The following is a 27,145-nucleotide window of genomic DNA, read 5'->3' on the forward strand; positions in this document are numbered from 1 at the left end:
TACAGAGAAATTTCCCCCTTGACTCCACAAGCATTGCAATGAATTAACTAGTTAAAAACTGGTTGTAGAAACAGTCACTGCGTGTTTCTGAGAGTGCAGAAAGAATGTGCTGTCCGTTTTGTCTGAAGCTGGAGCCTGGATCCCAGAGCCTATACCTCCTGCCAACTGTCCCCTCAGGCGTCTCCCGGAGAGGCCGGCTCTGCGGTGCGGCGGTCCCTCCCTCCGCGCGGCTTCCTTCTCCGCCAGGTCCTGGGCAGCTCCCTCCACCCGGAGGGGAGCTGAGTTTGCAAGCTGACAGAGAATGCAAAGGGCTGGTGGTGCTGATGTCAGAGCCAGCAGACAGTTGTGATTGGATCTAATTAGACTTTGCAGCAGCAAATAGACAAGCTCCCTGCGTGATTGGCTTCAAAGTGGCTGGTGCCCAACAACTAGCAGAGGTGCCAAAGTAGAAGCCCTGCGCGCAGAGCCCAGACCCGGAGAGGCTGCCCCGAGGAGGAGCGCGCGCGCCCGGACTGCCCGCGCACCTTGCCTGCCCGGCGCCTCCCGTCCCCGGAGCGGTGGGTGGTCGGGCTCAGAGCACGGGCTTGCGGTGCGTCTGGAAACAAGTGACAGAACAATTCAAGACAAGAAGGAGGAGGACCGTGTGAGTGCTCAGTCCGAAAAAGTGAGCCCGCTGCCTGATTTGCAGAAGCAGAATCATATAGCAGCGGCAGGAGCAGCAAAGGTGAAACTGATTGAGAAAAGATTCCTGTCCTGTTCTACGTGCCGAGTGTCAGCCATGGCTTCGGTGTTGGGGACCAGCAGAGGGTCTGGAGGGCTGAGCAGCCAACTCCGATGCAAGTCTAAGAGGCGGCGGCGGCGGAGGTCCAAGAGGAAAGGTAAGGACCTGGCGGTCGGAGCGCCTCCTGCTAACTCTCCCGTCTGCTCCACGGCCCCTGGTCCGTGGTCGTGGCTGTTTCCAACAGCTCTCTTTGGGATGCTGGCGAATGTCAGTGCAGAGCAGAGCGCCTGGAAGTTCAGAGCCCTTCGTAAATATCCCGGGCTTTACCCAGCCCAGAGGGAGCAGTAAACAGAGCACGGGCTCCGCAAAAGGTTGTCTAGGAGCAGGTGAGGAGGAAGAAGGGGCAAAGGAAGGGTCTGTTCATTTCCCTGGAGGACGTTTCCCTCCCTGGTTACTCCAGGCCATCAGCACTGCCTCTGACCCTCTCAGAGGGAACATTAGCACGCGGTGCCAACGGAAGGATCCACTGAAGCCAGCATCCCTAAAAACGAGGCATGAGACCTCATACCAGCTTTTCCATCCAAATTGTCTTTGAAGAAGGAGTGGGCAAAACCCTGGCAGTCGTCTCCCCAGACTGGCTGACAGTTCCCACTGAGTGTGCTTCCTGTTGTTTGTAAACACTGGGACCTGAGAGAGCAGAGGCTCGTCCCAGGGAAACGAGCAGAAATTATTCCATGAAAGAAAATTAGCATTACGGATTCTTAGTGGGGAAAAAACTGTAAAGCTGAGGAGAAAGTGCAGCTGATGACAGGTTACTATTGACACACTGTCATGTTGGTGCCTCGTTACTGATATTCCTGGAAATCAGCCGCCCCGAAGTTAGCAATTCCATTTCTAGCCCAGGGCTTCCACAGAGGGGCGGATGTAAAGTCAGCAATTGCTCCAACTTGAGAGGCGATGTTCGAAAATGCCAGCACAGCCTGCATGCACACCTTCTAAGGATGAAAAGTCTCCTGCTGCAGCCAGTCCTTCCCAGAGAGGAGCTGGTTACAGGCAGCTTCTCGTGGTGAGCCTGCAGGAGAAAGTTAGTTCCAACCATAATTTGGAATTGTGTTGATTTTTTTTTTTTTTTTAGACAGAGCCGTAAGGAACAATGGGAAATAAGTAACTAAAATGTATCAGGTTTTCCAGGTTTGCTAAGGCAGGATGCATCTTTAGGTAGGACTGAGGTTGTTGTAAATGCTCCCCTGAGAATCTTCATATTCTCAGTGACCGGAGATAAGTTTGCGCCTCCTTTCCTAACCACTTTCAAACAGTCCTCAAGTCTTTCACGACTTCTTCCAAGGACAGAAATTAGCCAGACATAATGCCAATATCAAAGAGTCAGTAATTAGGATCGCATGTCAGGACCACTGGAGCCAGTGACAACTTCCTTGAAAGATCTCGGAACCTTTGGTTTCTGATCGACAGTGATTTTGTAGTTCTAGTTTTAACTGAACAGATAAAATAAATGCTGGCTGTTCAGTTTGTCATCTGAAATTTCACTTTGAAACAGCTCTGTTAATGTCTTCCAAAAATAACATGAACAAAAAGTGACAGTGATATTGAGAAAAATCACAGAATTGAATAATGAGTATAACTTTTAAGAGGGAAAAGACATTATTTTGTGGACTTCATGTGTTCATGCTTCCCAATATTTTTGTTTAGTCTGTTTAAATATTTAAAATTAAAGGCTATGGAGTAATATTTCACAGTAAAGCAATCTATAGAAATAAAACATATACTGATAGACATTAGTACCTTTCTCCAAATTCATTTTTCTTACTTTTGAATATTAGTCAACCTAGCTTAGAAGGAATTTATTTTGGAAAAGTCAAACAAAAAAACCTGAGGAAGATTTCACTTGTTAGAAACTTAACTATAACATTTCCCAATAAAAAATTTTGATAGCAAATTGCTATGCCTTGATTATTTTGAATATGCCAAGTCTCTTAATTCTCATAGCGAAGAACTAGAGTAGGAAAGAGTAACCAGAATGATATACTAATTTCCATTTTGCATAGCTGTATGTGTCAAGGGAGAATTTTCCTGTGACATCTGCTTACTGTTAGCTTGTCAGGAAGGAGAGTCAAATCAAAGTACTAAACATTCATTTTTTTTGGAAAAGCTAACAGTGTAAATGTCAGTGATCAACTTAAAAGAAGACATAGCACTTACGGAAAACATTAAGCGTTCTGTGCATTTTCCTGAGAACGGATCAATTTATATATAATCCCAAGTGATTACAGCTGCTTGGTTTCTGTTTTGTTTTTTTCCTCTTCTACTAGGACAATGGTGAATTTAAATTATGTTCTAATATTCATGAATCTTAACAACAATAGTTGAATACACTATCCTCAGCTTTTACTCTGATCTGATTACACCTCTATAAATGTCACAATTTAAAATCCAGGTATGTGTTGGTGGTGATTAAGGAAGGAACTTTAGAAGGGTCTATTAAGTACTAACAGAAGCCACTGACTGTGACCACATAGGAAAGGTTCTTTTCATATGTTAATAAATAAGTTAGAATACAAGTTAATTTTTTCACTCAATGATACCTATTTTACCACCTATTCTAATGAACAAGAATTATTTAGGAAGGTGCAGCATAACTTTCAGCTTCCCAGTGCTGTGAAATGCTGTCAGCTTTCTATAAGGATCCTCTAAAAGTGGCTCTGGTAGGATTTTTAATTACCCTTTTTATTGTCTAAATAAAAAAATCTATGGGCTCTGAAAAAAAACTGTAACTGCAACTTATGTGTGGAATTGATACATTACTTTTCTTATTAATAAATATTAGCCATAGCCTCAGAAACTACATGTTTTCCTGTCCTAGGTGTTTTTAGTCAACCACACAGAAGTTATATAATCCTTAAAGATCAAAAAATATGAAAATAAGAAACCCTCCTAGCCAGAACCTGCATTTCTCTCTCAGATAAACTTTAAAGGAGAGACTCAGAGTGAACCTCACACACCCACCAGTCAGTTCCCTTCTGTTATTTTAACAAAACCTGGTACTGTAGTTTTTGTATCTTCTGTGTGTGATTTTTCTAGTTGCAACTTTCTTTTAGAAATTATTATGAATAATTTACATTTTCTGTACAAATGAGAAATGTCAAAATTTGCCTTTTGTGTGGGAGAAAAGCAAGCAGCCTTAAAAAAAAACAACCCTGAAAAATACAAAGAAACCATCTAATTTTTACACATGTGGTTTAGGAAGTTCGCTCCAATCCCATGTAACCTGAGAGAGACACGCCGGTTTATTCTGCTTCTGTTTCATTCAGAGACGTTGATAAAATGCTGGAGGCGCTGGTAGTTTACAGAGACTCAGGGCTCTCTCCTTGCTCGCACTAAGGGCCCGCAGAGCTCGTTTCTCAGGGAGAGACCTGGAGACTGCTCTTTATTTTATAGTTCTAGGTAGCATTATGTACAACCAAGTCTATGCTATGTGAATCTATTAGTCTGCCAGTATTTGAAAAGAACTGAACCTATGGAAATTATAAAAGGTGTATATTTCAACCCAAGATAATAAAAGTAAAGATTTAAGGTTTGTTTTAATTAATATCAGCTCCAGTGGGCAGCATAAGAGGCAAAACTCATCAAAACAGTTTAGTATATAAAAAGAAAATATTTAAAATTTTATCAACTAATCTCTGAACCATTGGATGCCTTCAAGGTAATAAATTGAGTAATTTTGTAGGTATAATTTTAATTAATAAATAATAAATAAATTTTGTTTTATATATTTTTTGTTTTTCTCTTTTATGAGTGTAGTTTTCCTAAAAGAACTATGCATTAGTATGAAATTCATTCTGAACAGGAATATATTTAATATTTAATTCATTAGTATATATAATGTATAAAATGACTGAAGTTTATAGAATTTTTTTAAATTACTTTTTTAATGCCAACATATTTGGAAATGGATTGTGAACTAGTAAAAATTTAACTGGTTCCATGATACAAACAGGAGGATAGTATTTTAAGAAAAGTGCATCAATCATTAAAACCAGGAAAGGGAAGAAATTTTGGAGAACTATTTGAAACATTGAATAAACAATCATTTATAAGTCAGTATAATTGAACTGGTACATCGGCACATGACTTTTCTCTTTTGGGGGCATTTGACAACAAAATAAGTTAAGTCTTGAAATTTAGATATTGTTCCAGGGTGATCAGTTACACAGAGTTTTAGAAAGGTGAAGAGGAATTTTGGAATCCAAGATGTAGCTCTGTAAAAGTGAGCCGATGAGTCACGGGGAGGTGGGAGAATGGGCGGGCTGGGTGCCCATCGCTGTGAAATGTACATAAAAAGTTGGCAAAAAGAACAGAATGAAGTAGAACAGATGGATGATGACAGACGCAGGCTTGTTGTAAAATGAAGTTCCGGGAAAAGTTAATGAAATAGAAAGATTGTGCTAAGGATGAAGGTGGAGAGGCCGTGTGGCTCTGTATCCTCCGCAATGCCAAACAGACGAGCATCATGTGGCTAGCGGGCGGACACGTTCCCTGCACCACAGCCACGCAGTCCGCTCACTTCGCTCACCTCGCTCTCTGACAGCTCGGAGGAAGGACTGAATGTAGCAAGAAAATTAAATTGATTAAACAGTTTGCCATTGTCTAATGGTGTAAGGCTCTTTATTTCTTTCTTTCTTCTTTTAGAATTTGTAGTAGCACCTCTGCTTCCTGGTGACCCGTGTAATAGCGGTGATTTGAGATTGCTTCGAAGGCATTAGATATGATGAGTGAACATGAATTTAGAATAAAAATATGAGGTTCAATATCCATATCTAAATAGTGGTGATTTGGTTATTGCAGAAGTACTGTCTCGGAAAAGCATTATGTAAGGAAATGCAGAATTAGGAAATTGTACTTTTTCTTTTTGAGGAATAGGAAGATAACTTATGCTCTGAAAGCACCCAGAGCTCACATTTTAAATATATATCCAAATATTTAATGATTATTGTTGTGTATGTCTATGTACACATATATACACAGTAGAGACAGTTAAAACATTTGAGCATTTTTTATATCTACTGCTTCTTTTTAAAAAACACTAAAAAGTGAATGTTTGGGGAATATGAACAGTTTTAGGCAACTCATAAAACCATATGTGATTACTCTACTTTGTTCTTCATCACTTAAATAGATTCTGCGTTGGTAGATTGGGCTCTTAATTCCTAGCAAACAGTATTTCTAAAAGGATAAATTTCCACATGGTAAGCAAGATTCTAAAAGCCCTTATTATAGCCATTTCAAAATTATATAATAATAGTAATAATAAAGAAATGCCAGGTGAAATATGAAAAGCATGAATGCCCTTCGCAAATATCCAAACTACTACGTGTCAGCGCTCTCCACGTGGCTATATATTGCAATAAAAGGCTACATAGCCATGCATAGCCGGAGGTGTGGCAAAAACCCTGGTTCATGCTGTTAAGGGTCTGTAACTAGAGTGAACTTAAATTAACCTCTATCTTTTCCTCCACTGAAATACAGAAATACATGATTATGCAGAAAGCATTATTTATTTCTAACTGTTAATATATTATGATTTAAGAAGGGACCCCTATCAAATAAAGGAATATTACTTTCAAAAAGAAGGAGAAAGTCTGTTTAAATCTCAATCCACACGTAAGTCTGACGTGCTCTCGTGAAACCTTAGAAAATAAGAAAGGGGGATGCATTTGGAAATTTTAAAATGTGAGTTCTTTTACTTGCATATGTGACACTGTCAGTTCTAAGATATTCCTTTCTTGTGATTAAACTTCTATTTGCTTGTTTATTTTATTTAAAAGGAGCGGGGCTATTGCATCTGATTTCTTGACTTTGTTTAATAAGCATCACAGCAAATGTGGCTCTTAGAGCCCTGAGTCTACTGCAAATTCACAAATGAATTTAATTTCCCAGGAAATTCATCAAAGAATTAGCAACCTAGAGAAGGATATGTTTGCTTTTTAAGAAATCTGTGATTTTCTCCAAAATAAACTTGGTCAGTTGCAAAGACAGAAGATTTTTTCTGAATAACAATAAATATATGAAAATAAAGAGTTAATCAGGGTTCCTAGATCCTCTCCATACACATGGCTGTTTAGTCATCTTTTATTCTGGTTATAGGTGTTGAGAAGGAAGGGCCACAAAATAATTTCATTTTTTTATTTTATTGATGGGGAAGGAATACAATTAGAATCTGATTTTTGGTAACAGAGTAGCTAGTAAATGCCATCTTTGTGTCATAAAATACATACACACATACATATATATGATTCACTAGGATCATGTCTTAAATTATCAAAGTTAATATTAACATTTTTTAAATCTCAAAAACTACCAACCATGTAATATAAATGTTATATTCATATTAAAGGGGGAATTTTATGCTTCAATAAGAAATATTGTCCATAAATGGAGTGTTTATATATAACAATGCAAAGAAACATTTTGTTTTAAGGTGGAAGAAACATAATATAAAGGCTCAGGTGACTCATAGATTTTAGGTCATTTTTTAATGCCTAAGAGATAAAATTTTTAAAGCTTTTTAAAAGATGTGTACACTGAAAATGACAGGGTGGAAGGTGACTGGCAGAATTGCTGCGATGCAGAAAGGGCCATTAGAGTTGCGTGTCTGTGTTCCTGCTAATGTACTTCAAACATGAATACTCACAGTAGCCCGTCTGAAACCAAAAAGGTCCAGCTCTGTCTCCACACCTGTATGATCAAGCTTTCCTGTAGATTAGGGGGAGAAATCTCCAATGAAGACAAAAGGTGGAATAGGACAGGTATCATTTCTAAAGTGAACTACCTGTTCATTTGAGATAAAATCTGGTTACCTCTATCATATCGAGCACTTTTATAACAGTGCCCACAGAGAACTTATTTACAAAAGAGATCCAGGTTTCTTCTGTGCTGTGGCTTCACAATTTAGATAATAAATAAAATCCATATTGCTCAGAATATATCAGTAAACCTTCTTTTTTGGAGTTGCTACCCTGCGAAGTGATTCTTCCACTTAAATGATCGCTCAGCACTGCCAGGTGATTTGTATATAATAGAAAGTGTCCCTTTACATGCCTCAGCCAGGATGTGCGCTGAAGAATTTTATAGATTTAATTAATCTTTGCTGCTCCATTTAGTTCAGATGAAACCTCTGATTCTTGTTTCCTACAGCCAGTAGACAGAAGATCTGCCTCATCATTTTGTAATGTCTTCTGTAATTTCTCAAATATGTCTCAATGTGGTATTAAAACAGAATGGAGGGGGACTCAGTTCTCTGAAACTGGGGAGCCAGTCACTTCTGGAAAACGCTCACCCAGTCAAATCTTTTTATGGTTAAAAACACACGAAAATGGGGTGGTGCTATTTCTTAAGAAGCAAGAGTTGAGAACATAATAATAGACTAGTTCAAAACATACACTCCAGACACCAATAATTGACTTTAAAAATTATTTTTATCAGGCTAAGTCTGTCGGAGGTACACAGATTTTCTCTCTTGAAAATGAATGCAATATTTTCTAAAAGTTTAATTGCTTTTGGAAAAGTGCAATTTAATAAACATGACAGAAACGTCAACAAAATAGATGTTGACCTCCTGTGCACCCGAGTCTGGCTGGGTTCACTCATCCCTGTCTATAACAGATGCTCCAATCCCGTTTGGCTCATAGCTATGGAAATAAATGTGTCCTTAAAGGAAACACACGTTCTCTTTTTATTAGGCTGTGTTCTGACCTGAGAACTGAAAAAAATGTACACAAACTCACATACTATTTGCATATACAATTTTAAGACAGATGTCTATAAATTTGGGTGATGATTAAGAGAATATGAAAAATAATATTATTTGCTATTTATAGATAAATAAAAGCGTACAGAGCCTAAGATATAAAATACAAAATCACAGATACAAAAATATTTTATTTGTGCTTCAACTTTAATATTAACACCATAGATAAAAGGATGGAAAGGGTTATGCAGAATCTAACAGAATTTTAACAAAAAGTGACTTTTTTATTCAAACATGCATTTTAAGAAAAAATATGTTTAATCCAAATGAGTCCATGCTGCTAATCTTTTTTCTGAAGAAGAAACAATTTTGAAATAAAAATCATTGCTACATCTGCAAGAAAAATACCAGGATAAACAGTAGCTTTATTAAAAAAAACTTGAAGATTAGTGGCATGGGGAATACTCTAAACTTTGACAGCCTTGAAATATATTGAACTAAAAGAAACTATCCCCTCTGATGTAGCTCTGATGTGTAGTAAATGTTACTCTAGTCCTTACGCCAGTTCACCATCAGGAACTACAGATGGAAAGCTATTCAGCACTGAATGAAAATAAAAGGAATAGCTATTTATTAAACATTGAAGATGATAAGGTTATTCAGTTTATATCTAACACATTTGAGAGTTCATGTAATTTAATATTATCACTTGAGTTTTTTAGTTCAATTATTTTAAGCAAAGTTAAATTATGATTTGGGCTTTTATATATAGATAATAAATGGAATTTAAGCCATTAAAAATTACATACATGTGTTTTTTGTAGATTCCTAACACATGCATACAATATAAGAGATGACAGACTCAAACATTTGTGAAAATAAAGAACATTGAAATATTAAAAGATTCTCTAACTGGTACAGAAGTTGAATATATACTCATTTTTAGATTAACATTTAAAACAAATGTCTAAATATTTTTTACGAAACTTCTGAGAGCCTAGACTCCTGATAAATAGTGAAAAAATGACCTTGGTTTATGATTGTTTTATAATATTGAGGAACATATTAATTGTAAAAGTTTTAAAGCATTATTTTTAAAAATTTGTTCAGAGTTCACACACAGAAGTGAAATAAATTTTTTTTGTCTTTGACATTAATAAAAAATAATCTGTCGTCTTACATCATAAAACAAGAAAGCAACAAAAACCATGGTGGTATGAAAGAATTTTTATGGTGGATGGGGAAAGAGAGACAGAGAACATCAGAGAGGGGAGGGAAAGGAGAAAATAACTCAAAAGTCTCCTCTTTCCTGTGTTCTGTTTAGAGTTCATCCTGCATTGAATGCTCTGTATCTTCCAAAACAGAAGGGCTCTTGATTTAAAAATGCATGCTATCTAATTCTACTCTGTTTGCAATTTTGCCTTAAAAGCTATGTGTGTATTCAGACAAGGACTGATTTGATGTGTGTAAGTACAATTTCTTCATTTGCAAATACATCTTCTCTGCTGCCTACTATGGGTTAAGCAAGCAACTGACAACAAAAAACATCTAAGAAAACAACATTGGCAGTATCTTTCTTTCTGAGCTTAGATTGCATATGTGGATACAGTCATATACTACAAATCAAAACAGGGAAAGAACATAAACTTCATGAATTCAACACAGTATTAGATTCTTGGGAAATTGTTTTAGATACAAAATATTATCACATTTTTTACAAAATTAGGTTTCTATTACATTTATTTTATTATCCCCGGTGAAACTTCTATCTAAAAACTAAATCATTAAACCCCTCTAGGTTTGAATACTTCATTCCTTCCATAATGTCGAAACATAATAGCTACTCAATTAAAATCCATTGAGAAAATTGATTTCTTTTTTAAAATAAAATTGCTTCAAGAAAAACCAGAACAATGCAATAGAAGGAAACATTTTCTAAAAAGAATAATATAGATTCTATGAGCCAGAGTAATTGACATAGGAAACACACCATGTGGAGATGCATAGGGATGATGTTCTTTAGCTATTTTTAGGATGATGAGAGCTAGGGATGAAAGTGGCTTCTCCAGTTCTTGTCTTGCAAAGTTAACTATGGGTCTAAATGGCAGGCGTTGCTCTGTGTGTGCAGTGACTGCTCAAGGATGAGCTGTGTGCTCCTAAAAGTGAGTACTGTGGCTTCCACATTGTACAACATCAATAAATAGCTACTATAGAATTAATTCTCAGATGTACATGGAAGACTGACAAAGGACACTGTCCGGTTTATCTTTAAGTCATTATCACATGAATTTTAATTTATTCATTCAACAAACACTGTGTCAGCCACCATGCTAACTGGCAGGGATGAAGCAAAGACAAACGCTCTGAAAATGTTCTTCGAAAGAGTCAGAAAGCACATCTCAGCTTGGCTCTGGCTTCTCTGTTGTCCATGTGGAAGACAGAGTTTACAAAAACCCCATCAGAAAGTTTTGGAGGCACATTTCTACTGTTTTCCAAACTGGCCGCACCGATGATTGGCTTGCTCATAAGTGTTTGTGTGGATGGATGAGATGAAACCTGCAGAGCAGACAAATTTCACAGATGCTGCTCAGTGAGCAGCCACTTGGAGCCTGGCTCCCCTTACCTTGACCTGGCAAATTTTTCTCAGCCTTTCTCTCCTGAGCCTCCAGCTTGGGCACACAGGCACATCTCCTCTGGCCTGGTGGTGGCACATCTGTCTTGAATTCCCCAGACCTATAGCTGGTGTAGCACTCCTCCTCTGGAAAAGTCCAGGCACTGCCCAAGAACTCAGTCACCATCTCACTTTCTGGTTCAGAAAAATTCAACTTTGTCTTCAGTGCCGACAACAAGCATTGTGAGCGTCTGCATAATAGAAAACCAAGCCAAGGAAAGTAAGTAAACATAGCATCTCACCTGTGATGTAGCTTGACATTCTTTACAAACAAGGATGGCCTCTTTTTGCTTAGACATCATGAAAACTAGGACATAAAGCTCATCTAAATAGTCATAGAAGGTTTTTCCACTGCCATGTCCATTCAATATATGGACACAGGAGACCTCATGGAAAAGATGAAAGCCATTAAATCTGCCCCTTGTTTCTATGTAGATAGCATGTTTCTTGGTTCTTCTCTCTTACTTATTAGAATAATTTCTCTCTCGATCTCCTTCTCCCTCTGTCTCTCCCCCTCTATCTCTGTCTCTATTTCATGTACTTTAATTTTAGGAAAGTTACATATAGAACCCACACCCAATGTGCAACACTAAAAGATAAAATTTTTCGGTGCATACGACTTACTTTACTCACTTTGGCAACAGTAATACTGGCTGCAGCTGGTAGTTCTAAGTAATGATCTGTAGTGATATTTAGGAATGTTTCCAAACTTGACCATCAGGGAAACAATAAAAATAAGAATTGATAAAATTGGACTCATGCAATGAATTAAATGATCCATGCCATTTGTATATATTTATGCAAAATAAATTATAAATTATACAAACAGAAACCTGATATCAGCATTGTTCTTTATTCGCTAAAACTGTTTTATCCTTAATCCATGTAGTTAAGGAAATTATCTTCACTCTGGGCTCATCTGGACTTTCCTCCTTTTGATGTTCAGGATGAGCTGATCCATCTTGTTTCTCAAGATGGCATTGACCATGTCTTTCTACTCTAAAATCTTATTTCCTTATATCAGGGTTTATAATCACTCATATGAAAAACCACCTCCATGTCTAAAAATAGTCAAATTTTCACGTGTGTATACAGAGACATTATCTTCTGCACTTAGCGCAGGTTCCTTTCCTCTAGAGTTCTCTCCTGGTGTTGCCCTGGAAATGCCTTCTGGTCCACAGTGTGTTCTGTAGGATTTGGAAGCAATGCTAACTGGTTTATCCCGCTGCAGTTTCACAGGCAGGGATGACTTTCTACTCAAGGCAGACATAAAAAACAAGCTCCCACAGTTGATGGAGAAAAAAAAGAAGACATAATGTGGCATTCCCCATGTGACATCATTGGACAGTCTGATTCAGGAATGGGGGACATGGAGTTTACATTATAGGCAAAAGTTATGCAAATAAAACAATTATGGGACTGGAAGTGTTTCTTTTGCAGGACATGAAAAAATACAGGGAGGATAAACTCTGAAATAATCATGTAATTGAGACTCTGCCTATGTGTTTTCAACAAGCTTCTCTTGATTAGCCAAGTGCAGGCCAGCAATGATGAGGCTACTCAACTGACTGCCCATTTGGCCACAGAAAATAAGAACTAAATATTAGTGACTAACATTTATTGAGTACTTATGCTGTTCTACACCTAAAATTTGTCTCTGGTGTATCATTTGTTTATATATAAAATAGGAACAGTATTTGAATTATAAGACTGTGACATATATTTTCACATACATTTCATTTGCATATACATGTGCATATATATTTACATATATTTTCATACAGGAAATAACAAGATATCTGTTAATTTAGGTGACTTATAAATGAACCTGTAAAATAAAATTTAGAATAAGATGGGTTTCTGTACTTATTAGTCTAAGTTAACTATACAAAAAAAGTCTAGACAAACAGTGGATTAGTCTGCTCAAATGGCCAAAATAAAGTACCCCAGACTGGGCAACATAAGCAACAGAAATTTGTTGTCTCACAGATCTGGAGGCTGGAAACTGAGATCAAAGTGTGGCAGGGTTGTTTCTCCTGCGGTCTCTCTCCTCGGCATGTAGATGGTTATCTCTTGCCTGTGGCCTCACACTGTTGTCCCTCTGTGTATGCCTGTGTCCTGATCTCCTTTTATTAGGACAACAGTGAGATTGAATTAGGGAGCACTCCAATGAACCCATTTTAACTTAATCACCTATTTAAAGACCTCCATCTCCAAATGCAGTCTCGTTCAGAGGTCCTGGGAATTTGGGCTTCAGCATATGGATTTTGGGGACACAACTCAGTCCACAATAAACAGAAAATCACAGTTCTATTCACCTTTAGAGACATTTCCTGAAAATGAAAGCACGTTGTTAGGTTATGCCCTCTTTCTAGAAATATCTTCTCTACCTTAATAAAATCCAGAAAACTTTTAAGTTCCATTTTCACCATCACACCTCTAGTATACAAACTATGATATCTGTAGTGAATGAAAAATATAATGTCCAAAAACTCTGTTTTCATTATTTTGTCACAAGTACTGCCATCTAATGGTGTGAAACAACGTGACTTTTATTGTATTCTGCTTTGGGTTTCCTCCTTTCCGGACCTTCTAAGATCCTTACTTCTTGTTAAAGTAGCATGAACCACCATGATTCTTAGAAGGATTCCCTTCCATAGTAAATGGCGTGAGCATCACCTTCACTTTCCACTAACCACTCTTTTTTTAATGCAATAAAATCAGTCATGAACTTTTCTTATTGGGCAGTAAAAGGATCCTAGGAGAGTATTAAGTCAACATCATCTTCATTTTATAGGCAAAGGTAGTGAGACCCAAAGACATCGTGGCTACTTTGAAAGCTAGATAGTAAAAGCCTGAATTAGACTCCAGGTCCTCTGGTCTGCAAACAGATGCTCTTGGTAAGGAGAAGCCATAGTCTTGGTGTGGAGCTGAGCACATGGGTATAGGCAGGTTGACATAACAGTGTGGGCCCCTGGAAGGAGGGGACTTTCAATGTGAGGATGCACAAAAGTAAGAGTAGGTGTTCTCTAGGCAACATGGAGCTCACTGCCACTGAAGAGATGCCTGTGGAACAAACGCAAGAGCAATGTTACCAATGCCCATTAAGCTGAGAAATAGAGTTAGGATACAGAAGGCTTGTAAGAGAGTTCTGTTCTTCCCTTCTCAGAAAGATGGTAAATAGAGTGGAAACCAGCTCATAATGTATTAATGAGTATATGTGTGTGCATGTGTTTGTATATATTTAAACACACACACAGACCCTCACATATATTTTCCACAGTGCTTTCATTTGCTTAAGTAACATCAGTGACACAATTTTCTGTTTCAAAGGTTATTAGCTCTGGAACCAACTCAGACATTCAACATGTTCATTTTTTAGATATCTACATAATAGTGTATATCGAACTCCAAAGTTAATATTAATTGCTATACATGATAAAATATTTAACAACTACTACTAATTAATATTAGATGTGAGGAAATTTAAAATTCTGTTCTCCGTAAACAAGTGGAAGAAAAGAAAGCCGGTGCTTTGTACAGGGACAGCACCTCCATGCATAGCACTGTCCATGGAGAAATTAGTCTGGGTGAGCTCATGATTCATTGTGATGCTCAAATTAGTTAATATTTTGCAATGAAAATAAAACTTACTACTCATTCAATAAAATCTTGGAACTAAATTCAAATATTATAAAATGTTCTTTGCAGATTTAAATACACTTTTTTGCTTGTGCATCTAGATTTAAAATTGAAAGCATGTGAATGACCTTGTGTGTGTGTCTCTGTGTGTTTGCGAACAGGATATTTCTTATCCGTTTTCATGCATAAATGATAAATTTAATGTTCCAATTTCCTAGATTAAACTAGCTCAGATTCTACGCTGGCAATACAAAGTCAAAATCAAGTTGAAGCCACAGGTAAACATGTAGTTTCTGTTTTAAATTCGCTGAGTAAATGGATAAAAAGTGGATTACAGAAACAAATTTGGATAGAGAAAAGTCAAATAGGACATCTGAACTCACCATATGATGATGATCCTGAAAGTGTCAACTTTAAAACAAAACAGTTAAATAATGAGACCCTCTTGAGAAAACATTTTGTGCTCCCAAACAGAACAAAGCGGTATTAACATTAAGGAGAATCTATGCAACTCATTGCACACAAATTGACTAAAATTGCTCTTCCCATCTGTTCAAAATCTTCTTTATAAAATCATTTTACATAAACACATACAGATAGAATTTCTGAGTTTTTAAAATTCCTTTGTAAACAAATGATCGATTCTTGATGACATTTTATTTATAACGGGCCAGTGAATCTCAACTCATTATGCAGAAATTAGAGTGGGAGGGTCCCTTATATCACAGAATTTAGAGAACAGAGTGGACTGAGCAGATTTCTTTAGAACTCTCTCCACTTGGTTTTGTAGACTGAAAGCAGCTCCAGACCCAGAGCTGGAACAAGGGAAGAGCTGAGGTTGTATCAAACTATAGATTCTATCAGTCACATCCCAAAGGAAGGATGCCTAGGACCCAGAGCCCAGTCTAATGTGGCTGTAACATTTCAACATTATACATGGGACTCAGGTTACACATGGCAATCAGGATGTCCTGTTTAAGTGGATTTTTGTGAACTTCCCTGCTGCAGTAATAACAATACATGAAATTCTTTATTTGTATAAATGTCTTCTAACTTCCTATTAATTTATAGAAGAAACGATTCCTAACTTGAGTGACTTCAAGTGTGTGTGTGTGTGTGTGCAATTGTGTGCCTTTGCACTCTATGTTACAAGGATAGAAACAGCAGAACCAAGGCAGTAGGTCTAATTATAATTTTTCCAGATTAAAAAAAATGCATGGGGAAATTTAGGAAATATGCTGATAATATGCTTATGTTTTTAAAGCTTATTTTTAATATTTGCTCTTTCTGAATTATTTTATATTATCATTAACATTGGTTTGGTCTTAAAACACACAGTAAACTTTCACCTCCTATAATATTTTGCTTGACTTCCTTTGTTGCCTTATTTTTAAAATGGCTTTAATTCTTCACACAGTTGAATAATAATGAGTCTATTACTATACTGGTCAGTCTTTCTGCTGAGCTCCCTCTAAGCTGAATAAGGCAAAAATCATGGGTTTGAAATTTAGGTTTGTTTATTAATCTCTTCCTTCTTTTCATCTGAACAAGTACTGATTTTGCTTTCAGTTATGATCATTGTAAACCTTATAAAGGTTTACAATGGTATTGTATTTTTGGAATCATTCTCATCAAACCAATGTGGAGATCAAATGGATAATGTCCAATGTAGATACATTACAGGAAAAGTAATGGATGCCTTAAACTTTTTTATATCTGCAGATAGACCATCTATACTGATCACGTAGTGCTGCCAAGATAACCAGAAGCTTTGCAAGTTTGAAAAAAGAACAATAAGCACACTGTTCATTTACTTGTCTATTGCACTATTTTCCACACACACATACACATACATACATTTTTTTCAGTGAAAGGAGGGGAGATAGTAAGGCAGACTCCTGCACATGCCCCAACAGGGATCCACCCAGCAACCCCATCTTGAGCCAATGTTTGAATAACGAGCTATTTTTAGCACCTGAGGCTGACATGCTTATGTCAACTGAGCTAATCTCAATGCCTGGGGCCACATTCAAACCAATCGAGCCACTGGCTGCAAGAGGGGGAAAGGGAGAAGAGGGGGAGAGAAACAGATGGTCACTGTTCATGTGTGCCCTGACAGGGGATCAAACCTGGAATATCCATACACTGGGCCAATGCTCTATTCACTGAGCCACCAGCCATGGCCTCATTGTTACATTGGTTGCTGTCCCAAATTTTACTTTAAATGGACTGCCAAGCCTTCACCAATTATCTCTTAACAAGGGTAATCACATGCCCAGAGAGTGCCAGGGTACACTTGTAGTGTGAGATTAATTAAAAATAATACACCATTCTACTCCATAAGCATCCTGGTTGAGATAGTCACACAGTCGTGCCCCCTAACATCTGAAACTAAACTAAATGTGTTATTCCACTAAATATGTACTCAGAAACCCCTGAAGACGTTCTTTCCTCCTTTGTTACATTTGCCTAAGTAATGTTACATTTGTGGGTTAGAGGTTCCCACTTTATGCTTTTCTTATTCTCATTAAAATATAACACGACATCTAATTTTTTTAAATGTTCTTCACATACTTCCTGAAATCAGCTTGAAGCCACCTTATTCTGCAGATACACTGGGAGAGCCTGCAAACGTTTCTCAGGCAGGATCTGATAGCGGGACGAAAGGGGACAACCAGTCCAGGAGCCAGGCCTCTGGAGGACAGAGGAGCTCACCGCTGGGGGTTCAGGCTCCGCTCCGCAGGACATTCAGCCGGCCCTGGGTCCCAGAGCAGCCATGTTACCATCCCACACACAGCCTGACACAAAAGGCTCCAGCAACTAGACATCAATCCCACTACATATATGTGGTGATGTGGTTTCCACACCCAAATCACTGAGAAATGAGGCAAGTTTGTGCCTGCAAAAGAGCTGAGCTCAGATGATCCAATGCAAAACCAAAACCAAAGGAACACAAGTGCACCATCAAACCCGGGCAGAGTCCCGGGAGAGGAAACCTGTGCAGAGAGGCCCTGTCTCTTGTCCTGCGAGAAAAGAGGACATGAATAGAATAAAATGACAAAACATACTTATTAGGGTGTTTTAGGAGTGTTCTCAACCCTGCATGTCCAGATGTGAATTAAGAAGATGTAGAGGCCCTGGCCGGTTGGCTCAGAGGTAGAGCGTCGGCCTGGTGTGCAAGGGGTCGCGGGTTCGATTCCCGGCCAAGGCACACAGGTGAATCGCCCATCTGCTTCTCCACCCCTCCCCCTCTCCTTCCTCTCTGTCTCTCTCTTCCCCTCCCGCAGCCGAGGCTCCATTGGAGCAAAGATGGCCCGGGCGCTGGGGATGGCTCCTTGGCCCCTGCCCCAGGTGCTAGAGTGGCTCTGGTCGCAATAGAGCGACGCCCCGGAGGGGCAGAGCATCGCTCCCTGGTGGGCCGAGCGTCGCTCCCTGGTGGGCGTGCCAGGTGGATCCCGGTCGGGCGCATGCGGGAGTCTGTCTCTCCCGTTTCCAGCTTTGGAAAAATACAAAAAAGAAAAAAAGAAAAAGATGTAGATGTATCTTATCATTATCCGAGGTGTATGTGAACTTTAGAGTGATTTGCTAAACCTTCTGAGAGTAATTAGCATTTTGTTGAAACATTGTATACACTAGATCCTTGACATCCATAAGAGATACATACTCAGAAATTTGTGAATCCTATAGCTGACCTTTTCTCCCAGGGAATGGAGTGGAGTGAAGTAAATTACCAAATGCAGTTCTGTGCAACATGTAAGATACATTTGGTTGGTTTTGTTTGTTTGTTTTGAAGTTTGGGATGTTTTAATATATTTAAATTTAGCAAATTGTTTTATTACAAGGCTTTTCAGAGCCCAGTGCATGTTGATAACATACAAGGCAAGCAGAAGCACACAGTGTTTTCCAAACTTATTTCAACCCTCAACATCTTTTGGGGGACATCACATTAATACCTCACTTACCATGAACATTCAACAAGATAAAGTTTAGGAAATGCTCCAATAATTGAGTATCGCTGAATACTTCCACTAACTCCTTCATAACACAATACACTACTAGTATCTATTACAATTTTTGAATTCATCAAAAACCTCTATTTTTTCTTAAGAACCATAGATTTTTATATTCTCGAGCACTTTATTACTGTCGCCTACCATGCTGGACAAGTGCTGAGCAGATGTAGGGTTTTCTATCTTCTGTTCAGAATCTAGGTTACCTGACTGGGGAAGGCAGAGTGGCTGTCAGCTTGTTTCTGAGTCCCGGGAAGTGATACTTGTGGGTCCACTGGAAGATGACATATCCGGAGTGACGGATGGGGGGGGGGGGCTTCTGCAAAGCATAGCCCACAGATCATATTCCTAGGCAGCTGCATCAGTGACCAGGAAGGTGACCAGAGCGTGGTCCAGCAGCTAGAGGAGAGCGGAGGGCAGCGTTGATGGAGGCACCCCGCCTCCTTGTCCCTACAGCCCTGGGAGCTCCTAGAGCGCTTGCTCCTTTCCCCCCGCTGTCCCTGCCTCTGTCCACTCCGGGAGCTTCTCTGTACTTCTGAAAGACACTCTCTTTGCTGAAAACTAATGGGTTTAACTTTAACTGCTTATTAATATGAAAAGTCTATTTTTTTCAGAACCTTTTTAAAAAATAATAGAAGGCAAAAATGGAACACAAACTGGGTCACTTACCAGCTTACTCATTTTATTCCTGTCCAGCAAGTTTTCTATCATGATACTTGCATATTAGTATCTCTCTTAGATTTTGGAGGGCCGTTTCTATCCACAATTTGAAAAAGAATTATATTATTACATGTATTATGAAATAATCTTGAGAGTTTCTCAATCAGTTAATCAAAATGTATTATTCATACAGTAAAATATACTCTAAAAAATGTATTTAGTGGCTTCTGTTTTATTCTTAAATCTTCCTTACTTTCAAAAAGACTATTATGTAAGTACCACATAATGCATTGATACAGTGATACTGTACAAAGCACAATACACTTCCAAATTAAATTTTAAAAATTTGGGAGATAGTGTGACTACTGAGTATTAAAGTACAGAGCTTCCTGGTAACCAAGGCATAAAGGAAATTATAATGAGCTAGAGACTTCTTGTTTTCCAACCACAAGAAAAAAAAAATTAGGTAATTTCATTCAGGAAAATATAAGAGCAGATGTAACTAATTGGATATTATTATATAAAAAGACCTGATTAGGTTTCAATGAAGCATCTGGTTTTTTAAGTAGTTGGTTCTGACAGACTGTTCAGGCAAAACCAGCTTGAAAATGTGCACCCAGGTGGCTAGAAAAGCTCACGGTCTTCATGGAGTCTCTTCATATACTTCAGGCTGCCACAGTTACGTCAGGACCATGAAAGCAGGTATGAGTCTCCCTATGGCAGGAGGGTATGTATCCAATAGGGTAGAAGCCAGTTTGAGTTACTTAAATACAAACTGTAAGAGATGGTTAGAACCCAGACCTAGATTTTACGATTTACAGCTGAATTTGAGGATGCCATTTTATATTCTGAGTGCATACACAGATTGTGAAAGGCATTAAATGGGTGTCGACAGAGACCAAGTGTGCACCCAGTAAGCTGGCATTGGCTAATGAATTACAGGCTCCACGCAGATTAGAAATGCTTATTAAATGAATTATTTTAGCTTTGGTTTTTAGTAAATGAAACTAAGATTAGCAATTAGCCTTTAAAAAAGTGTGCCTCAATTATGTTTGTCTCTCATGCTGGTTGGCTTCTTGCCTGAGATGCTCACACCTCAGCTTACTGAAGGGAGGACAAGTGTCAATCATAAACTCAACCTAAATGCTGTGACCTCTCTTCTTTATAGGGCAAAATTGACCCAGGACACTAATGCTTTCAGAGCCTAACCTCCAATTTTATACAGAAACTGCTTAAATTTTCTTTTTCTAAAACATCATTTGTACCCTAATTCAAACTTGTATTATAGTCCTCTTTTTACAATGCCTGCCTATCCTGTGTCCCCTAACTTAGCTTTCTCTATTTCCTTATGGAAGCAAATGTATTGATGGCTAGCTTGTAAGTGACAAAGAGCATGACTTTTGTCTCTTCCTACCCCCCCCCCCCCCCCCCCGAGATCTGGAGCATTGCTACTCAACAGCAGGTGTGCAGTTACACGTGGATGCAACTCTGGTCCACACCCTCCTCAAACAAATTTCTGCACATGAGATGCTTAGGTTGACTTACAGTCTCTTTACATGGCACCTCACCTAAAATGCTTAATTTCCATTTTATTTTTTATTTATTTGGGGGGGTGTAAAACAAGGAGTATTTGGGGCCTTAAAAATATATTTAAACACAACTGAAAACCCGAGACAAACTTTGTAGCACAGTCATATTGTGAATCTGCATTTCTTTGTGTATATTTAGTATGTCTAAGCATCCTGTCCCCTCACCAGGCTCTGAGCCTTGCTATCTGCTCACCAAACTATAAAATCCCAAGAGCGACATGCGGCCTGAGTAGTTTTCTGTCTTCATTCTCCACATAGCCAGGGCAGTGTGTAGGTGAGGTGAGTGTTAGTCGAGTGCACTGAGTATGTCATTTGGGAGCCTGTGTTATTCAGTTTAGAACTTTCTGAAACAGATTGGCCAACACCTCCCACCCCCACCCCTCGTCACCTGCCAGGTCCTCCTCCCAGGTACCCATGTCTTCAGTCTGGGTTCTCATGACCCAGGCCTGACTCTTACCTGTCTTTTTCCAGCTACCCTTTTTTTTCTCCAACTGGTCACTTTAAAATCTGATGTCACCTAATTGACATTGGAAATGATTTCACAGACTCACAGGGAAGAATGAGTCAATGATGAAAAACACGTTGTCACAACTAGGGATCTTACTTGTTCATGGGAAAACAGTTCTTAGCCTCTGAAATTATAGTGACGACAGATGTACTCGCCAACAGCAAAACTGAGAGAGATCTTTCTGGAAAGGGCGATGGGAAGCCTTCCCAGTGTCCTCAAGTCATATATCATAGGCAACAAGCAATTCTCCTTGCAGAAGCACGTGTGTTTGCATCAAGAGCTTCTTCATACGCATGTTCTCATGTAGGGCATGGGGAACCAAGAAGAGAAGCAAGGAATAAATGATATAATACACACGGTAAGTTTTCACCTTTGTACAAAACAGAGTCTGTCAAACATAAGTAATTTTTACCTGTGTGAAAGCTACGTGATACTTTCCAAAAATATTAATTTTTACAAGACACAAGGTTGCTGTATTTATGCATGGCAAATGGCTAGTTTATATAAAGCAACAGTTTTGAGCATCTATTTTGTGTCAGGAGCTGTGCAACGATTACATTATAAAGAAGAAAATATCTGTCACCACAGGGTTCTGTCTTGGAGGAAGCTAGGTGCACAAATTATACCCATCTATTTTATATACAGCTTATAACATCAGTATTTGAATTTTTCTTAATGGAACTTAGACATACATAATTAAGAAATTTATTTTTTAATGGGTATAATTTGAACAACAAAAATAATGAAGAGTTTGAGAATCCTGGAAATTCAAAACTAAACAACAATCTAACATTAAATGGGTAAAACCAGACAATGTATCTAAGTTTTCATTTCTTATCAAGATGCTTTGGAGATGTGAAAGCAGTCCACAGTTGTAGCACATTCTGGGCAGCTGCGAGAGATCCACTGCCATCGGTCATGACCCAGAAATGTCTGAGCACCGCTCCTTCTATTCCTTACAAAAAGGAAGCTGCACATAAATCTACAATAAAATGGACAGGAAGAAACACTTTCATCAGTTAGTCTCATGAGAAAAGGGTTGTCACTCATCAGAGCCCTAGTAATTGTCGTAGCCCCCATTTACTGGAATCTATACTACAAGACAAATCTGAGTTACTGAGAAATTGAGTAATTGGTACAAGATCACACAGGTGGTAAATAAGATCTTAGTGTCTCCAAATTTTTACAGTTGCCACCCATTCTTTGTCAAGTGTCAGTGAGCAACTTAGTAAAAGAATCCCCTATGACAATGGCTGTGTAGCAAAGAGGAAATTAAAGAAGATTATACCCATTATCAGTGTTCACAGGTGTACTCATTAGCTTGAATGATGCTCCCTCAACAGTGATCATGCCAACAACATAGGTCTTCCCAGCTGTTCAGAGCTGGGACCTCACACCTACCTGCTCTTTGGATGTGTCACAAAGGTGGATCCCGTTGGTGTTGAGCTTGTTCTCATTCTGATATGAGACAATGAGTTCATCCTTGTTTTCTGAAGTTAAAAGTGGCAAAGCCAACTTTCCTCAGAAAGAGCAGGAAGCAGGGATAGTCAGATCCAGCCTGCAAGCACAGGACGGAGGCCTGTTGTCTTCCAGGGGTTATATGGAGTGGGGTTAAGGTACCGCGGTCCGTTTTGAGGGACTGTGAGCACTGGACTGACCAGCCTTTCCCAGGGCCACTGGCTGAATGCTCCCTGAGATTAGCAAGGACAGACTTCCAAACAACAACAGAGGCTACAGGGACCACAAATGATGTTCTTGACTGAGGTCCTTTAGTTTAGTTATATTTAATACTGCAGCTTCCCCCAGTAATCCCCAGAAGCATTTCAGGAGCATGTTGAAATTCTATTCTTCCCCATGCTGGTCTGAGCAGTTGGTAAATGCTATAAGGAACAAGTTAGAAAGGCCAGTGTGGTCTTTATGGCCAGTAAAAACAAAGTTGAAGTTAGGAGCATGATGTGAATGCCAAAGTAGGCTTTCAACCTGGCCACAGAGCAGGCAATAAGCAGGATGTCCAGGAATAAGCAACCCAGCATCTTCCTCTGGCTCCTACCATGGAAGGGTGCAGGCTGAGCCCAGGTGATCACATCAGCCCTCCCCAATTTACCAGGTAAGCAAGTCACTCCACTACATCAGTAGGTAAAGGGGCTTCTCCAACACCCACATGAAAGTTAAGTTTCCAAATGTCAACTCTCTCATTCTTACTGTTCCAACTTCTCTCTGTGTATGTGTGCCAGTTTCAAATACAATGTTTCTATGATCAACGTCAAACCCAGAGATTCATAAATTATTCTTCCTCTAACTGGTAACATTTTAAGAGAAACGGTGATTATTATTCAAGACTCATAAAAGCCCATGGTGTCTACTTCAGTATCACAGGATACTATCAAGGACTCAGATACTTGGGATATATTAAGATTCAGAGATAATGAGGAAAAACACAGATATGTTAGAAATTGAAGGTAGTCTCCTGATCTGAGTACAAAGGATGATAAATATTGTTGGCAATGGCACAAATTAATAACTGATATAAATCACCGGTGATGAGGACATTGACTGCCCTGCATAATCTACAGTCTTGCTTCACTTTGGAGGACTATAAACCTTCTCAGACTCGAGGTGTGGAGGTTCAGGACGAGCTGTCCTCCACCAAACACCTTGGAGAGAAGGCGATTAACACTTGGAGGGGACAGCTCTCTCAGGAGAGCTGCGTGTAAAATGACCAGGGAAGGAAAAGGCAGCTCCTTCTCAAATTAGCATAATTAGTAATTATCTCTTAATAGCCCCACTTGGCTTCTGAGACTTGGCACTTGAAATTCTGCTTAAAGTTCAGTGAGGAAAAACAAATTTCACGCTGAAATATCTCAATAACACAGCTGAGCTGCAGAGGTAATCATCTGGTTGAGGTAAAGGGAAGGAGATGAACATATGGACACCTCACGTTCCTCCCCGTAAGAACTAGGTATGTGATCATACTTATTCTGACAGAAAACACCAAAGAGGATGCAACATCATTGGAATGCTCTCTAGTCTTTGTTCCTGTCTTTGAAGATTCTCTCAGAATTTTCCTCTCTGGGGTGCCCATGTCACCAGCTAGGTATTGAGAGTCGTTCCATCTAATGAAACATAATATGGTTTCCCTTAGATCAAAAGTATGTTCAAAATAGTGTATGAAAAAGAAAACAATAAAACAGAGAAAGAAAAAAACCAAACCACATCAATGTCACAGTCAGCAGCTAACATATCTTACACACACCTTCTTATTTGCTTATTAGAATTCAGATCCAAATTAGATTTATAAACAGCCAAGGGCTAATAACCCTGAAAGTTAGCATCTATGGCAAGGAAACAGATGGACTTTTTCTATTTTTTATGAAGATCTGTTTGGCAGGAGAGAGAGAGACGTATTTACAGTTTTACATGGCTAAACAGCATCCTTCTTTAGTCTGAGCAAGGAACACTTTGCAACTTGTCAAAACCATCTTTTGTCATTAATTAGCTGCACTTGATTTGTATACTGTAGCAATTTGTAGAAAGACTTAACTATCACCTTACGAGATTGATCAGTAATCCCCTGGACAGCAGGTTCAGATAGTAATGAAAGCAGGTCTCCTATTTGCAGTTGTGGCACAGCAATTACTCAGTACAGGACCAAGGAACGTCCATGGGATGGTCACTGTCAGTTTGAGAGATCAGGATGTTCAGGGTAGAAATGGTCCTCAGAATCTGAGATGATGATATTTACTCATTTCTCCATGTTCAAAATGTTCTGCCAATGCTCTCCTTCTTCCCTAACCTCAATTTCTTCCTCTATTGTCACAAACTCCTCATACTTTCTTGCAAGATTCCAAGTTTCATGCCCAGATTAATCCAGTGTTGGGTGTCTTTGATAAGATTCCCATGCTGATGGGTCTGTTGTCCAATTAACTATTGAAGAAAGGAAGAATGTAATGTGTGATGATTACTTACTGAGTAGCACATGTCTTCATGCATATAATTTCATTCGGTCCTCACAATAATTCAAGGAGGTGACATTATTATTTCATTTTGCAGAAAAGGGAAATCAGGTCCTAAAATGAAAGAGAATGTGGTAAAAAGAGAACTTGAATCTACATTTTTCCATGACACCAAACTACCTATCAGAGCTTGTAGCTTCTTCTTGAAATGATGCTTGGTAGCATCATTTAGCAGCTCTATTTTTTCAGAAGCCTTCATTCTGTTTTCCATAGTGGATGCACCATTTTACACACCCACCAACAGTGCACAAAGGTTACCTTTTCTCCACACTCTTGCCAACACTTTTTATTTTTGTTTTATTTTGTTTTCTTTTGAAATAGCTATTTTGATAGGTTGAGGTAATATCTCATTGTAGTTTTAATGTTCTTTTATTTGATAATGACTGATGCTGAGCACCTTTTCATACAAATGTTGGTTATTTGTATCTCTTCTTTAGAGGTATGCCTGTTCAAATCTATTTTTTAATCAGATCACTTTTTTTGCCATTGAATTGTATGGGTTTGTTACATATTTTGGAAATTAAGCTTTTCTTACATATATAACTTAAAATTTTTTATGTTATTGTTTTGGTTTGTTTCCTATGCTGTGCAACACCACTACTTTATTTGTCCTTTGTAGCCTTTATTTTTGGTGTAATTCCTATGCTGTGCAACACCACTTCTTTATTTGTTCTTTGTAGCCTTTATTTTTGGTGTAAATAGGGATTTAACTTTATTCTTTTTCATATGACTGTCTAGTTTCTCCAATACCATTTTTTAAAGTTTGTCCTTTGCCTAATGTACATTTTTGTCACCCTTGTCAAAGATCAGTTACCTGTACTTGTATACATACTGGTTTCTCTATTCTGTCCCATTGGTTTATATGTCTGTCTTTATGTCAGTGCCCTACTATTTTAACTATTGTTGCTTTGTAATATATTTTGAAATCTGGACAAATGATGCCTTCACCTTTATTTGTTCAAAATGAATTTTGCTATTTGGGATCAAAATTGATTTTGATATTTGGGATTTTTTATTTCTATTAGAAATGTTATTAAGATTTTCATGGAGATAGCATTGAATCTGTAGATTGTTCTGGATAATATGGACATTTTAACAATATTAAGTCTTCCAATCCATGAACATGTACATAGGATGTCCTTCCATTATTTATATCTTCTTTATTTCTTTCATCAAGGTTTTGTAGTTTTTAGTGTAGAAGTTTTTTACCTCCTTGGTTATGTTTATTTGCACTGTTGGTAGGTATGCAGGTTGGTGCAGCCACTGTGGAAAGTGGTATGGACTCAGCTCAGAAAATTAAAAATGGAACTGCCTTATGACCCAATGGTTCCACTTCTGAGAATTTATCCAAAGAAACCTGAAACAGTCATTCCAAAAAAGTATGTATCCTTATGTTCATTGCAACATTATTTACAATAACCAAGATTTGGAAGCAGCTCAAATGTCCATCAACAGATGAGTGGGTAAAGATAGCAGTGGCACATTTCCACAGTGGAATACTGCTTGGCCATAAAAAAGAAGGAAATCTTACCCTTCGCACCATTGTGATGGACCTGGGCAGCATTATGT

The 27,145-nt window shown here is 38.5% G+C and overlaps 1 protein-coding gene across 3 annotated transcripts in view; it reads left to right on the plus strand.

Annotated features, from left to right (window-relative positions):
- The first annotated feature begins 229 nt into the window (after positions 1–229).
- ADARB2 (adenosine deaminase RNA specific B2 (inactive)) overlaps positions 230–27,145 on the plus strand; it is a 468,569-nt gene continuing 441,653 nt past the window's right edge. For all 3 annotated transcript variants that reach the window (XR_010725610.1, XM_066232435.1, XM_066232436.1), the window contains exon 1: positions 230–878. Coding sequence is in view for 2 of the 3 variants with exons in the window: in XM_066232435.1 (XP_066088532.1) it covers positions 779–878 (100 nt within the window). In the remaining variant the exon portion in view is untranslated. The remainder of the gene's footprint in view (positions 879–27,145) is intronic.

Source organism: Saccopteryx bilineata, chromosome 5 (assembly GCF_036850765.1).
Source record: "Saccopteryx bilineata isolate mSacBil1 chromosome 5, mSacBil1_pri_phased_curated, whole genome shotgun sequence".
Lineage (NCBI taxonomy): Eukaryota > Metazoa > Chordata > Mammalia > Chiroptera > Emballonuridae > Saccopteryx > Saccopteryx bilineata.